The following is a 15,308-nucleotide window of genomic DNA, read 5'->3' on the forward strand; positions in this document are numbered from 1 at the left end:
CGACGCATTAAAAGTGTCTCTGCAGAGCAAGAAAATAAGGCTCCAAGGTATCAGGACCAGATGATTTTCTAATGTCTAAAGGTTTGAGGGCTTTATGCACCTGTGACTATAAGTGGATTAAAACTAAAAGAATTACTCACTCTAATATGACCGTGAGTATGACCTTTAGGGTGATTCTGATGTGAAATGTTGAGGGATTCAAACAAGGAAGCAGAGGGAATAAAATGCTCATTAAAACGGCCAAGCATTTCAGCATTATCAGATATTTTATGTGAGTCCTTAAGAATGAATGGTGGCAGCTCGATGCCAGCTTTATTTCCAGCCAAGGATTTAATCGTCTTCCAAAATTTGAAGGGGCTGTTTAGATTGTTTGTCGTTTCTATAAGAAAGTTGTCTGCTTTGGCTTTTCTAATAGCGATTGTGCACGAATTGCAGTCTCCTGAAGAGCAGCCAGTCAGAATCCAGGCCTGTTTTCCTGGCTTTTTCCCAGGCCTTATTGCACTCACGAAGAGAACTGGCTAACTCTGAAGTGAACCATGCATTGTTTCGACCTTTTACTCTATACTTTCTGAGGGGAGCATGCTTGTTAACAATTTCTTTAAAACAATAAAAAAAAATTTCCAAGCATTTTCAACATCAGCAATAAGATTTTATCCCAATCAAAATACCATATATATATATAAACCCTTGTTCTGTAAAATGCTTCCTGTCACGCTAAATGATGTGTGGCTTGGTTTAGGGAATTTTTGTATTTGTACGGCAACACAGTGGTCACTAATGTCATTTGCAAATACAGAAGCTGCTGAGTAAGGAACATTGGTTAGGATGAGATTAAGATCAATTAGAGATGATTTATCTGGACATTTCAGATTAGGTCTAGTTGGACTATCGACAAGCTGGAAGAGATTTCGCGAGTCACAGTAAGCTTTAAAATCATCAGATACTGGTTGTAACCAGTTCCAATTTAGATCTACTTGAGAAAGAAAAAGGAATCTTAACCGTTTGTTGATGATCACTTCAGTGCCGACCTGACGAGAGGCTATATGTAAATTTATTTATAACTTAATACATCTATTTCAAAAGCTTTTATTGGGTTCACATGTAAGTCCTCCCAAAGTACATGTAATATTTCAGACACTCAAACATAAGACATGTAAGCAAAGCAGTGAACTGATGCCTTTTTATTATTTGAGTCTTAGGTCAAATCTGGGTCAACCTTATTACTTTTTTGCCCTTTGGCCTTTACATTCTGCTTCTGTGACTTCTGCAGCAGAGCCAGCGTGTCTCTCTTCTCAATTTTCCTGAGTTGTTTTTTCTTCATCCTCTTGATCTTTGCTGTGTTCCTGATCTGTGATACAAATTAGACAAGAGAATATTAAGAACAGAAAGTAAAATCACCAACACAAAGATTCTGTGTGCTTGTGTTGCTAATTAACACCTGCCTTTCACTTCATTACCTCTGTTTTTAATAGCAATCTAATTCTGAAGCAGAACTTTCTCCATATCTGTAATGCAAATCTAATGTGTGTTAGAGAAGATATTTAACGTAACAATTATCTTGTTATTATTATTATTATCGTATTATTGAAAAATAAGTTCCACATAGGCCCTATGTATATGTGGAATTTAATACATGTGTATGTACATTTAAATCACACGTACAATAAATAAACTGTTCAATATAATTATCTGTGTTCCACTAAGGCATTACGACAGACAAAAGTCTTTACACTATAAAACTAACTTAAAATAATTGTTATTTTTAAAAAACAAACAAAACACTGGTCAGTGTGTCAGTTAATAAAAGTCTGTAGTTTCCCCAACTGCTGGTTTCCCCAACTGCTGGAAAAGTGATGGCAGTTAGTGCTAGCTAACATCTCCCCTGTACAGCACATTTTTCGGCTATTATGTAACATTTGCTAAATTTGTCACTTTTAACAAAGTAAAATTAATGTACCAGTATAAATACTGTACATCCTGATAATTATATTTCAGTGTTCAGAGGAGTCTAACAACTGGTTGTTAAAGAAATAAAGAACCATGGAGTTGAGGTTAAGGAAGTAAATTAGGGTTGCATGCTAGTCCTTTTAAGCTAATTAGGAGATGTTTCTTTTGGATTTTAATGCACAAATCAAATGCTTAGTAATTATCCAGAGATCTTGTATAGAAAAACAATGATGCATCAATAATTGTTTTATTATCGCATCGCAGCACTCTGATCGAATTGTGCCCAGAGATTCCCACCCCTAATAAAGAGTTATCAGCTCTGCAGTACGGCTTTTCAGTTGTTAACGTTCTTCTTTGATCCACTCTGACCTCATTGTGTATCAAAAACTGCAAAGCATTACACCTTCACTTTTGTACAATAAGGTCTGTGGGTTACAGCTCGTGTTAACACCTTCATGGTTTGGGTTATTATGTTGCAGACACAGTGTAATATGAACTGCTTGTAATACAATTCATTCTCGCATATTCTGTAGACTACTTGTACAAAATTGGAAGTGGCGTGTTTGCGTGGTGTTAGGGTGTCAGTTTAACGGTTGACATACCACTTGCACAATCTCTGATTTGCGTTCGTTCTCTGCGCGGCGTTTCAAGTTGTCTTCTCTCCTTTTCCTCTTTTCCTAAGAAGCCAAGAAATACAGAATAAATGAAAAGGTGCAAAAAAATTAAAGGTTAAAGGTTTAATTAATCGACAATTTTAGCTTACCTCTTTCTGTTTGGCTTTCTCCTCTTTAAGCTGCAAAGTAAACTGTTTCACCAGGTCCTTCTCTCGCTTGGCCTCCATCTTCTTTTCCCAAGAAGTGCACAACTGTTTATCTCTCACCACTGCTGAGAACCTAAAAGACATAATCCCACATACCAGGTTAATAGAATACTACAAGACTAAAATACAAAATACAAGACTAATTCTAATAGTGTCTCTCATTTATAAAGTGTGCCATGTAAATTAGGGATGCACCGATTCAGTCTTTTCAATTCCAACCCTGAGAAGAAATCTGTTGACCTCACTGCACTGAGCTCACTTTAATCATTTTAATATAATGTAACATGAGGAGGACGACTTTGTATGCAGGTTTACCTGCTTCAACAACGCGCTGCTCCGTGTTGCGTTAGATCGTTAGATGCTTTAGGAATAATCAGATTGTATTGGCTGCCTGTGCTACCGCAAAGTAAGTGGTTTGGTTGGCTACATGTCCATAATAAAAGATACAGCCAACAATAGTGGCTGGGCAGCAAGCGTGATATTTTAAAGTGATCTTATCAACATCTTCATGGAGATTTTAAAAAAAGAAATGAATTGTTTTAAACAGAAATATATATAATCAACCAGCAAAGCAAATTGCATTCCCAAGAAATAACTATGTTGCAGCTGTTTCTAACCTGATGAACAGCAGATGAATATAATATATATAATGTATATATAATATTATTATAGTTTTACTTGAGTAGGTTTGTAATTTTTTGCTCTAACTTTTTATGGGAGTAATTGTACATTTTCTTGAGTAAAGATTTTGAGTACTCTACCCACTACTGCACCAGTACTAGCGCTGACAAGAGCAGAACAGAGTCAAAGCCAGCACAGTCCAAAGCACCAGTTTATGGTAAGACTGATGATGATATGACTTGTTTAGGCCTAGTTATCTACTCAAGGGCTCAGCTGAAGTGATTGCTTTAGGAGAGTTAGAGAGGGGTTTCTAGTTTTGAAAATGTATTTTAAAGGCTCATTTAGTTATGGACTCTACTTGCATAAAATTCTCAGGAACGCAGGAATAAATGTCTCTGAAGACCCAGAGGCTCCAACAAATGCTTTGTCTGGAGAGTGGGCCGACCAGGGAAAAACTCCTGGGCCACTTTTTTAAAAACTTGTGTCCTGAGGTGTGTGTCACTGCTACGTGTCCATAAACAATTGAAAAGTAGTCAAAATGTTCACACAGAGATGAGCATCCTACAGTATTTAAAGAGGAAGAGGACAGAGGTCACAGGAGAAGTAGTAGAACAAACTGAGGAGGACGAGCTTGTAAGTCGTATGGATAGCTACTAGACGTAGTAAATTCTATAACTCACATAGTAAAAAACTTTGTTAGACCAAAAGCATGTCATAAAAGTTTGCTTTGAAGACAGCTCTGTGTTCACAAATATTTGTTGCAGGAAGAGTCAGGCCCAAGTGAGACAAAGGGAATATCACAGACAGCTCACAAGTGTAACATTGGGATAACTAAATACATTTGTACTGCGGCTAGCTAAATAAACTAGTAGCTGTTCCATGGTTTTAATGGTATGTAGTCGGTTTTGTTCTAGTTATATTATACTCCGTCTCTCTGACCTCTATCCGAGTTTTTCTCCATCTTCTGTCACTACAAATACCCTCTTTCAGCCACACTAATAAGTACATTCTGTTTTCAAAAGCAATTAGAAATGAGCATTTAAGTGCTTTATTTAAATAAATAAAAATAAAAAATCAGGGGGGCATGCCCCTGAACCCCCCTAGCATTTCAGCGTCCCCGCCCAGGTTTAGTCGCTCCTACGCCCCTGCTTAAAGGTAACTGGTAACGTACAAAATGTCCCCCTGAAATGCAATACAGTGATAGATAATAAAAGAATATTCAAGAAAAGGACATCAGCTCAAAACTGTACTTAAGTAACGTTTGGCCTACATTATAGATAGGTTCGTAAACTGCATGCTGCCACAGTGATATCCTCACCTCTGCTTGTTGCGGTCCTTCCACACTCTCCCAGATTTAGGTTTTCCCAGCGGTATGACCGGGTTTTGTTTTCCACTCGAAACCAAACGAGGCTTCTTCTTTGGGGCGGTCTCTGTACTCGTGGGTCCCCTTTCTACTGGTGCAGGCCCGGACAGGTGAATGTCACCACTCCCGTTAAGGTCGGATCCGTCTGTGTCTGCAGCAGTCTCTGAAACGGTACAGGGCTCCGGTTCAGCGGACATACTGACCTTCTCCTCGGGCAGACTTTCGGGTCTCCGCGTTACCTCCTCCGTGTTTTTCGCTTCCACCGCCGGCAGCTCCTGGAGGACAGACCTCCTAGTCCTCCGGCTGGGAGTCCTCACCGGGGCTTCAGAGTCTAGCAGTGCTGCAGGAGTGCGCACTTTGCGGCCGCTACGGGTTCGTCTAGTCTCCGGCGGCGGAACCTGGACCTCCTCCTTCTCCCCGTGCCCCACTTCAGAACCGGGCTTTTCTTCGGACATAGCTGTCTGCCTCTTCGACATGATTTCTAATTAAAATGACTTCACCACATTACTCTTACAAACTTGTGAACCCACGTGTGATCACCGCCAGCGATGTGTACGTTGCTTTATTTCCGCTTCTGTGGCGGATGGTAAACAAGGAGGAGCGCATTACCGCCACCTGCTGGTCTGGAGGGAGAACTCAAGTTAACTCAACGCCAAGTATGTGACGACAATGGTCAGGGCTCTGTTTCAGAAAGCAGGCTTAACAAACCCTGAGCCTGAGACTGGAAACTGGAAAGAGTTCGTTGAAGTAACCCTCCTCCCGAGAAGGTTAGGTTCACAGCATAAGTTGGCGGGGTTATTTGATGTCAGTCTCTGAAACAGAAAACCCAGAGTTTCCCAACATACTTAAGAGTTTTCACTAATCCCACTTTCTGAAGCGGGGCCCAGTACAGCAGAAAATACACATAGAAGAGACCATATTAAACACAAGTAACTAACTAAGATTAGTGGCGTTATATTGTTGTGGGTAAGATTTGGACATTAAGTTTGTAATAAAAGTTTTGATTGATCTGGCCGTAATGTAAAAATATGGTTCTACTAGGCCTACCATGTTTTATATATATATATGCCATATACGCCATATATATATATATATATATATATATATATATGCCATATATATATATATGCCATATATATATATATATATATATATATATATATATATATATATATATATATATGCCATATATATATATATATATATAAAATATATTCTGTTTATGAGGCTTAGAGTATGATATATGTTGAATTAAAGAAGAACATTTGAACAATCTCCACTTTAATAAGAAGTATTTTACCTGAAATAAAATAATCTCATACTCAAATTGGTGAAAAAGGTGTATTATTTTTCTTTTATGAAACACACAAGCATACATTATTGTACAGATGTCTTAATAAACTTTTAAAAAAAAAAGAAGGAAAGAAGAAAAACTATTCCTGTTTGTTTAATGATCCAATGTAACCTATTATGTAGTCATGCAAAAAATTAAATGTGTTCATTATTGATATGGTCTATGGAATGCCTAATAACTTTCATGCTTTGTAGTTGATAAATAATCCAATGTCTCTAAAATGTAATGTGGATTTTCACTTTCATCAGTGCACTTCAAATACTATCTATTCATTAACTTCATGTCCTTCACATATTTCATCTGCGTGTTTCCCCTAATAAAACAAGCTAGTGAGTAGATGAAATGAAATAATTTTTCCTTTTCTTAATTTAAAGAAATGTAAATATATTCTTATGTTGTATTTTTCAGACCAGATTTTTATTTGTATCCTTGGTAACACTGCGTTTGCATCGTTGGTTCCCTCATAAACGCTACTAAAACTAGATGCCCATGCGCATAATTTCACTGAAATAAAACGCGCACCACTGCCATCTACTGGTTAAAGAGCGTTTTCACACCACAACAATTCAGCATCACATGACTTTACTTCCTCAACTCATGACGCCGCCCGTTCAAAATATCGGTGGACTCGAGGAAGTACAGCAGCTGACTGGTCAAGAAAATACTTGATGTAAATGTACATTAATTTGACTCTGCACTTAAAACCGGACAGCAGGCCTCGTGTGAGGACTCATCATGTCTCTGCTCGCAGTGGGAAGCATACTGCTGCTGCTGTTTGGATATTCAGTGAGTACCTTTGATTTTAAAAACGTTTTTATACTCTATTCTCGACATTAAAGCAGTTGTACCCGCAGCTTTACTGCAATAACATTAAGCTGATAGAAACACAATATATGTCTACTTTTATGAAAAACCCTGCCACCAAAATTCTACATAAAGGACTGTAACTTGCTGTGAGATTGATTAGCACATATCTGAGTACATAGACCTTACACACATCTAAATGGCAGTTATTAATACCTTTTGATAGTCTTGAAGGTATATTAAGTAAATGTGCAGATTTGCCATACATCGGGTACTTTTGGCTCATAATTTCAGTTTTTGTCTCAGTTCAGTAAAACAAATACATTCTTGTGTTTTAATCTAGAAGCCAAACTTCAATTTGTAGAAAGTCAAGGTTGCACTCTCTGGATGACACGGTCTAAACTCAGTTGAGATGTCAGCCCAGCCCCATGAAAACATGAAACTTTAACCACACATTGAAACGCAGTATAAACTGTCTACAAGTGGTGATCACTGTGATGCCTATAAAGTCAGCTCTGATTCAAATTATGATGTGTTGACCTGCAGCTCGGGGCGCCTCCGTCATTCAGCGTGGATTACAAGAATGACTGCTTTCGGAAGGATGGGGAAGAGTTTCGTTACATAGCAGGAAGCATCCATTACAACAGGGTCCCCAGAGTCTACTGGAAGGATCGACTGCTTAAGATGTACATGGCAGGACTGAATGCCATCCAGACGTAGGTTTGACTCGTGTCTCGCTCTCTGCACGCTTTGCTCTGACTTTGATTTGTTGTTTCGGGTCACAGGCTGCCATGTCTCCACTGGCTCCAAAACAAAAAGTAACTGACTTCACATTTCTGTTCCAAACGTTTGCATGTTTGTGCTCCATTTACTCATAGTGGATTAAGAAAAGCCTTGTTTCATATAGACGGTGTTCAACAAGTGATCAACAGAGCTGGACATCTAAAGACAGGCCATTAGACCACATAATGTGACAAACCTCCTCAAATTTCTGGTACTAACAGCGTAGTGGAGATAGTTCAAGTAACTGTGCACTTGATGGACACATTGTACCAACTGTTGCTACTGTCTGATGTTTTAATTGTCTTATTTTTTGTTTATGCACCCAGGACTCCCTGTAAAACAGTATCGATACAGAGTGAATTATCCTGGTCTCTTGTGTATATGAGCCAGCCACAACATTCAACTTCCATAAATAACTTGAGTCGTGTGTTTGGATTAAACTAACACTTCATTCTTGTTGAAGGTACATCCCCTGGAACTATCACGAGGAGTCTCCGGGCCTCTACAATTTTAGCGGAGAAAGGGATGTGGAATATTTCCTTAAGCTGGCCCAAGACATCGGCTTACTGGTCATCCTTCGGCCTGGTCCCTACATATGTGCAGAGTGGGACATGGTGAGTGCGTTCGTCAGCAGATGTACACATCTTGAGTTTGAGGGTATTCAGAGATAATTAGGAAATACTTAATATTACTTAAATATTTAACTGTCAGCTTACAGTACATATCAGAAACAGACTTACCCTTACAGAACAATGAAGAGACCTCATAATGAGAAGGCATTTAGATCCCTGCTGATGATCACTTCTACTTAAACACATTTAAGAGGGAAATATTGTACCTTTTAAACTACTACATTTATTTGATAGCTATAGGTAGTACTTACTTTGAAGATCAAGACTATACACAGAAAACATCTGATCAATTTATTTACAGACTAGAACAAACTATTAGTCGTAGGTTTACTGTTCAGTGAACTTGGAAGGATTCATGGTTTAATTGATGATTGCTGTACAAGTATGTAGTTCACTCCTTCACAAAGAACTGCAGCTGAAATCAGCTTTAATTAACATCAGTCAAAGTGGAGTCAAATCTTGACACTTTTCACATTGGAAAGAATTATTAAAACCATAACTTAAGCATAGTCTACCTCTCAGTTGTTCATTCATATGCAGAAATAATTAGTTTTGAGACAAAATAAGGTGAAATACACTGCTTTTAGGTTGGTAGAAATGTATTTGGCTATATTTCGGGGGAAATGAGAGTACATTATGTTGCAGGAGTGGTTTTGTATCTATGGGTGTTTTGGTATTTGTTCTGCAGTATGAGAACTAGTCACTACTGGAATGTTTTAGAACTGATAAGTGAAAGTGGACCGCAATCATTGTTCTTCATGAAGGACGATGAGAAACTTGCAGCTACTTTTTAAATACTTTATATTCAGTTAAACTTGTGGTCATTTCTTTATAGTATGCCATTTAAGTTGCACCAACCATTGTTTGCGTTATTCTGTCCACCAGGGTGGGCTGCCTGCCTGGCTTCTCAACAAGAAAGACATTGTGCTGCGGTCCTCAGATCCAGGTGAGAATCAAAGGTAAATAGCATGAATGATTGAATATAGGCACGGTTGTAACAATATAATTTGTGTATTTCAGATTACATTGCAGCAGTAGATAAGTGGATGGGGAAGCTACTGCCAATGATAAAGCCATTTCTCTACCAGAATGGAGGTCCTATCATCACTGTGCAGGTGGTTGATTCTGTTGCTGTGTATTACGTGTCATTACAGCACTTAATTCACGAAGGAAGTAACATCTCTGGTTGTGCCTCTGTTTGGTAGGTGGAGAATGAGTATGGCAGTTACTTCGCCTGCGACTACAACTACATGCGTCACCTGTCCACGCTGTTCCGCTCTCACCTGGGAGAGGAGGTGGTGCTCTTCACCACAGATGGAGCTGGGATCGGCTACCTCAAGTGTGGCACAATACAAGGTCTCTACGCCACTGTTGACTTTGGGCCAGGTAGGTGTCAGGTGGCTAGACAGTGTTCTGCAATTTACAGCAAATATTGATAGTGGGTCTAAAGGTTCAGTTATGTGTTGCTATGTGAAGTTACGGTTGTATTGCAAAAGCCATTTGCTAAGATACTTTACATATGAGGTACCTTACTTTAATATTTTGTGATTTAAGTGATAGGTTGTTTTTTTCCCTTCACATTGACTTAAAGGCAGAATGAGTCGGATTTGTTGGTTGCAGTTTGTAAACAAAACATTCATAGTTGGCCTCTCCTCCCTGGCTCAACAACACCAGAAACGTATGCCCAATGCTGTATATACTGCTGTATAAGTTCTTGAACGTTAAAAATACATTGTTAACAGTAATGTTAGCTACCGTCAGATATACTGTATACCAGCTCATTACAGACAATAGCAGTTGAGCAGTGAGTCAACTTACTACCGCCATGGCTTGTGTTTTCGACAGAAAATGATTCTAAGCTCAAACCACAGACTGTATATAAAAAGGCTCAAACTCAGCACTACAACATGGAGGGTCTGTAGGTTTTCTCAAAACATATAGTTATTTGCATTGGTTGATAGTATGACTTAGTGTGGACGTACGCTGCTAGACACTATTATTGGAACATTACATTTGTTGTAATGGAAAAGTAGATTTTTTTTTTATAGCAATCTAACTATGTTAACCTCAGTGTTTGTAGCTGTTATTGGCTGGGGCTACACACACTGCCCAAAGGGTTTGATGCAGAAACATCCCAAACACAGCTAAATAAAAAAAATACAGGCAGAGGGCAGGGTGTCTGCAGATACAGACACTGCCATGCGTGGTGATGATTAAAAGGCATTATTTTTGCATGAGTCTATACATTGTTTTTAGGAAAATCCTACTCATTCTGCCTTTAATGACGCATTTTTGATGAGTCAGAAGTAACAAGGAAATCGCACAAATACATGTGAGCTTATGTTTGTGTTGTTAATTCTGTTAGGCGGAAATGTAACTGCTGCCTTCGAGGCACAGAGACACGCTGAACCTAGTGGACCTTTGGCAAGTATTTCCCTCGATACGGTTTGTATTTTAAAACCACACTACATTTTCCCTCAGATGCTCAGAGGGTTTTCCTCCTCTGTTAACAGGTGAACTCTGAATTTTACACTGGCTGGCTGGACAACTGGGGGTCACCTCACTCCGTCGTGTCGTCTGCCAGAGTGGCCAAGTCCCTCAACGAGATCCTGGCCGCTGGAGCAAATGTCAACCTGTGAGTCTACAGATTTCTGGGGCAAGTTAAGACACACTGATGCGGCATCATCAGCTAATGTCAGGAATGTGATCTAATTGTTGTTGGTATGGGGTGTGGGTGGAAGTAGCTGAGTGAGCCAACTGTTTTTGTGTACTTGTTCTGTGTATTCGTTGTGTACTAGTTATGTTTTGTCTTTGTAGTATGTATTTGTGTTTTTGGAACCCCTTAAAAATGAGATGCTTGAGGGTTAATAATTACATAATGTACATCTGCAAATACATGCTCTTGAAGAGAAAGAATAAATGCAGTTTACAGTTATTATTTGTGCTTTATTTAGCCTATGTCAACATTTGTCTCCTTACAGGTATATGTTCATAGGAGGAACTAACTTTGGATACTGGAATGGTGAGTGCACTTCGACAGACTGGATTAATGAGATGGCATAATCGTTTTAAGTAGAGCCTGACCCAAATGGAATTTTTAAGACCAATACCGATTACCGAGTATATATTATTAATAAATTAATTAATATTCCAACATATTGGCCGATTTTTTTTTTTTTTCTTTCCTTCTTTTCAGAAACACGCAACATATAAGATTATCCCTAACATTTCTTATGTGCAGTTATGAGACCTCACCAAGATAACATGACAAAAGTCAGCTTAAAATAAAACTTTTTTTTTATTGTTACTGTGATAAAAAGTACTTTGAACAAAAGTACAGTTAATTATGTCATATGATTGCTATGTTTAGAGTGCCTTCTGGTGGACCAACAATGCAACACAACATGATTGAAGGATCCGGGATCTGTCTCTCTGTTTCTTTATTTTAATTGTCATTTGTCGGCTGTTAAAAACACCAATATAGATAAATCTGCAATTAGCTCATATTGGCCGAAATTATCGGCACAACGATAATTTCTTCTTGTTACCTCAGGTGCCAATGCACCATACTTGCCGCAGCCCACAAGCTACGACTACGATGCCCCGCTCACAGAAGCAGGAGACCTCACAGAGAAGTACTTTGCTATACGAGAGGTGATCAAAATGGTAAGAACACCAGTGCAGCCCTCTAGTTTTGCTTTTAAAAATCACTTCAGCTGTATTCTGTGCAAACGTAAGGGGTGTTATTAGTTGTTGTTTTTTTACTTATGTACAGTACAGTGTACTGTAGTGAAGAACTAGTGTATCTTTTCACAACAGTACCATAAGATACCAGAGGGACCAATACCACCAACAACTCCAAAGTATTCCTATGGGACTGTTGTTATGAAAAAGGTAGGTACTATGTTGACACTGTGTTTCTATGAATTCATATCTGTATTAAGTTATTAAAGCCTTTACTTTTTGAGATCTCACTTTTTTGTCACCTGATTTAAAACATGAAGAATAAATACTAAAAAAGTAACCCTCTGTCACCTCAGCTCCAGACGGTACTAGACGCTTTAGAAATACTGTCTTTCTCCGGGCCCATCAAAAGCTTGAATCCTCAGACTTTCGTTGAACTGAACCAGGTACCCTTTAATGTTTTGCTGTTTCATGTAGTAAAAAACGTATTGTTGCCCCCTCCACACAAGTTCACCAGCAATATTTTGTCATATGATTGATGATGCTTTTTAACTTTTCTTCAGTTGTTGATTTATCTCTTCCCTGTTGGTCCTGTAGGCCTTTGGTTTTGTGCTCTACAGGACGACTCTGCCTGTTAACTGCAGCACACCAACTCCACTGTCGTCCCCGCTGAACGGCGTTCATGATAGAGCGTATGTGTCAGTGAACGGGGTGAGTCTGATTGTTTCTTATTAGATATTATACGCAGATTCACGCACATGCTCCACGCTCATTTCACAGAGTTTAACATCATTGCTCACCACTGGATCAGTTAAATGTGCAGCTGCCATCAAACTTTCAAAATATTTATTTGATACCATCAAATATGTCTGTAGCTTTTAGATTAGCAGCAGTATTTTTTACAGTTGCATGTTTTTATAGTTAGGTGTAGAAAACAGTATTGTTTTGGTATTTTGACTGTAACATTTCTATATGGATCCATAGATCCATATAGAAATGTTACAAATGATTCTGAGTTAAAAATGTTGCAAACTCTGATTATTTCTGATATGAATCGGAAGTCTGCCAACATAAAAGCCATGCTGATTTCTTCTGAAGGTGGCTGTGGGGATTCTCGAAAGGAACAAAGCCCTAACTATCAACGTGACAGGGACAGCTGGCAGTCAGGTGGACATACTGGTGGAGAGCATGGGCCGAATCAACTACGGAAGAGACATCAATGACTTTAAGGTTGTTGGGGGTTTTTTTTCAGCTACATTTTAAAGTGACTTTGTGTGCTGTGACATGTAGATGTCTGCCTAACTATCGTGGGGCTTTACTGTATTTCAGATGCACAAGTTTAACTTCTTTAGAGTTTAACTTCTTTAGAGTTTCCATCAAGCAGATATGTCGGTAGGAATTTCAACCTGTGTGAAATGATTGGTGACTTACCAACATGATGCTCCCCCTCTGCTCTTCCTGTCTGGGGTCCTTGCTGCACAGGGCCTGGTGTCCAACTTGACCCTGGGGACAGATACGCTCCTTGGCTGGACCATGTACAGTCTCAGTGTCGATGAAGCAGTCAGTCGCGGCCTTCTCAGTGAAACCAAACCAACAGACCCACCTCAGCCTGCTGCTCTTTCCCTTCCAGCCTTCTACGAGGGAAGTTTCATCATTCCTGACGGTATCCCAGACCTGCCCCAGGACACCTACCTCAAACTGCCCAAATGGAGAAAGGCATGTCATCCATACAGGACACGACATGTAGTTAGAATTGAAGCAATTTTGTCCTAAAAGAAATCTTTACTGATTTCAGTGGTACTGGTTCCAGCTTCTCAGATGTCAACATATTTTCTGCTGTCTTCTGCTGTAGAGTCTTGTAAATTGAATATATCTTTTTTTTTTGGAGGGTTGGTAATAAAAACAAGCAATTTGTATTCTACATCATGGATTTAGGAGTACCTGTAATGGGCATTTTTCACTAGAGTATTTCCCGACATTTTAAAGACTAAATGATTGATCAACTATTTCAAAATATGATAAACAAAATAAGGAAAATAACCGTTGGTCGCAGCCCAAAAAGTAATGTGTCATGTGTCGAGTTTTTTTTAAAGGCCTAATTCCTTTTTTTTTGGTTTGCATAAATTACAGGTATATAGATATTGAGGAGTTTGACCAGATGAAAAACTCAACCAGTCATAATTGAAAATATTAGCCCGTTTACACCAGTTTTTCTAAATGTCTTTTGTAAAATGAAATGCAAATACAGTAGACTAATTTAAATGTTTGTTTTTTTTCAGGGGCAAGTTTGGATTAATGGTTTCAACTTGGGACGTTACTGGCCGAGCCGAGGTCCTCAGTTGACTCTTTTTGTCCCGGCCAACATCCTCAGCACAGCTGCACCCAACAATGTGACTGTCCTGGAGCTGGAAGAGGCCCCCTGCAGCTCAGGGCCATGCAGTGTGGAGTTTACTACAACCCACATCCTGAATGCAACAGTCCTGTCTGACTACAAACAGCACAGGAGACTCTTCAATAAAGACGATTTGTTGTGATAAGAAGGGAACTCGCTGCTGCGCAAAAGGAATCAATTTGCACTTCTCGCTGATGAACAAATCCCAAATGAGCACATGCTGTGTGAGCTTGATGTGTTGTTTTTTTTTTATTTTAAAAAGCTGTAATGTGTGAAAGAAGGTAAATCTGGGACATCAATGATTGAACGTGTCTTTATGAAAAGTGTACAAATACATTTTTTGCCTTATGTTTTATTAAACCATCACATCAGCTCTACCTCGCTGATCCTGTATGACATTTTTATTGAAAACCTTTTTTTTTCTTCACAAAAATTGGATATTGCCAAGTGAAGCACTGTCAAATCATCACAGCAGCCTGTATTTCAGAGAATGTGTTATTTTTTTATGTCACAGACTCATCAGGGAAATACTATATGTATTATCATACAACTACAGGTGCACTGTGGGACTTCTGATATGTCCATAGATTAAATGATTTGTCCTGATTAAAGCTATATTTAATTTGTTGTAGTAAAGATGGAGAATGTATGTGAATCTCTGCCTAAACTGTGTCTTGGTGGCAGCTTTGGAAATAAAATGAATGGGAATAATGGGGGGTAAGATTACAATAATGGCTATGAACTAAACTCTTTTTAACAATATTTTTCTTGAATAAATCAGCGGTATGTGTACTGCAGTGTCCAGATGCTCTCTATTAGTACCTTTATTGGAAATCAAGCATTTCATGAATTGTTCTTGACGTAAACTTTATCTTAGAGGGATATTGGTTTGCAGAGTGGGCATAAAG

At 38.8% G+C, this 15,308-nt stretch overlaps 2 protein-coding genes across 2 annotated transcripts; one reads left to right on the forward strand and one right to left on the reverse strand.

Moving 5' to 3' along the window:
- Nucleotides 1–1,070: 1,070 nt before the first annotated feature.
- Nucleotides 1,071–5,341, reverse strand: ccdc86 (coiled-coil domain containing 86). Its single transcript, XM_038713304.1, has 4 exons — nucleotides 4,707–5,341; nucleotides 2,711–2,840; nucleotides 2,550–2,624; nucleotides 1,071–1,348 (listed from the first exon to the last, which is right to left on the reverse strand). Exons 1-4 carry the CDS (start codon nucleotides 5,225–5,227, stop codon nucleotides 1,196–1,198), a joined length of 879 nt encoding a protein of 292 aa, XP_038569232.1. The 5' UTR covers nucleotides 5,228–5,341; the 3' UTR covers nucleotides 1,071–1,195.
- A 1,360-nt stretch (nucleotides 5,342–6,701) lies between these two features.
- Nucleotides 6,702–15,192, forward strand: glb1 (galactosidase, beta 1). Its single transcript, XM_038713303.1, has 16 exons — nucleotides 6,702–6,891; nucleotides 7,456–7,625; nucleotides 8,156–8,306; nucleotides 9,210–9,270; nucleotides 9,345–9,439; nucleotides 9,530–9,710; nucleotides 10,690–10,748; nucleotides 10,838–10,959; nucleotides 11,306–11,346; nucleotides 11,878–11,990; nucleotides 12,144–12,218; nucleotides 12,365–12,454; nucleotides 12,606–12,719; nucleotides 13,107–13,238; nucleotides 13,491–13,724; nucleotides 14,288–15,192. Exons 1-16 carry the CDS (start codon nucleotides 6,841–6,843, stop codon nucleotides 14,540–14,542), a joined length of 1,944 nt encoding a protein of 647 aa, XP_038569231.1. The 5' UTR covers nucleotides 6,702–6,840; the 3' UTR covers nucleotides 14,543–15,192.
- Nucleotides 15,193–15,308: the final 116 nt, after the last annotated feature.

Source organism: Micropterus salmoides, unplaced genomic scaffold (genome assembly GCF_014851395.1).
Source record: "Micropterus salmoides isolate LMB-PRFRI ecotype aquatic unplaced genomic scaffold, ASM1485139v1 Ms_hic_scaffold_12, whole genome shotgun sequence".
Lineage (NCBI taxonomy): Eukaryota > Metazoa > Chordata > Actinopteri > Centrarchiformes > Centrarchidae > Micropterus > Micropterus salmoides.

Coding starts and splice junctions, on each gene's coding strand:
- ccdc86 (XM_038713304.1), bottom strand. CDS start 5,227: ATGTCGAAGAGGCAGACAGCTATGTCCGAAGAAAAGCCCGGTTCTGAA. Junction 2,625..2,710: donor AGAAAGCCAAACAGAAAGAG/GTAAGCTAAAAT, acceptor TTGGCTTCTTAG/GAAAAGAGGAAAAGGAGAGA. Junction 1,349..2,549: donor AATCAGAGATTGTGCAAGTG/GTATGTCAACCG, acceptor TTTGTATCACAG/ATCAGGAACACAGCAAAGAT.
- glb1 (XM_038713303.1), top strand. CDS start 6,841: ATGTCTCTGCTCGCAGTGGGAAGCATACTGCTGCTGCTGTTTGGATAT. Junction 9,711..10,689: donor CACTGTTGACTTTGGGCCAG/GTAGGTGTCAGG, acceptor TAATTCTGTTAG/GCGGAAATGTAACTGCTGCC. Junction 13,239..13,490: donor GAGACATCAATGACTTTAAG/GTTGTTGGGGGT, acceptor CTTGCTGCACAG/GGCCTGGTGTCCAACTTGAC.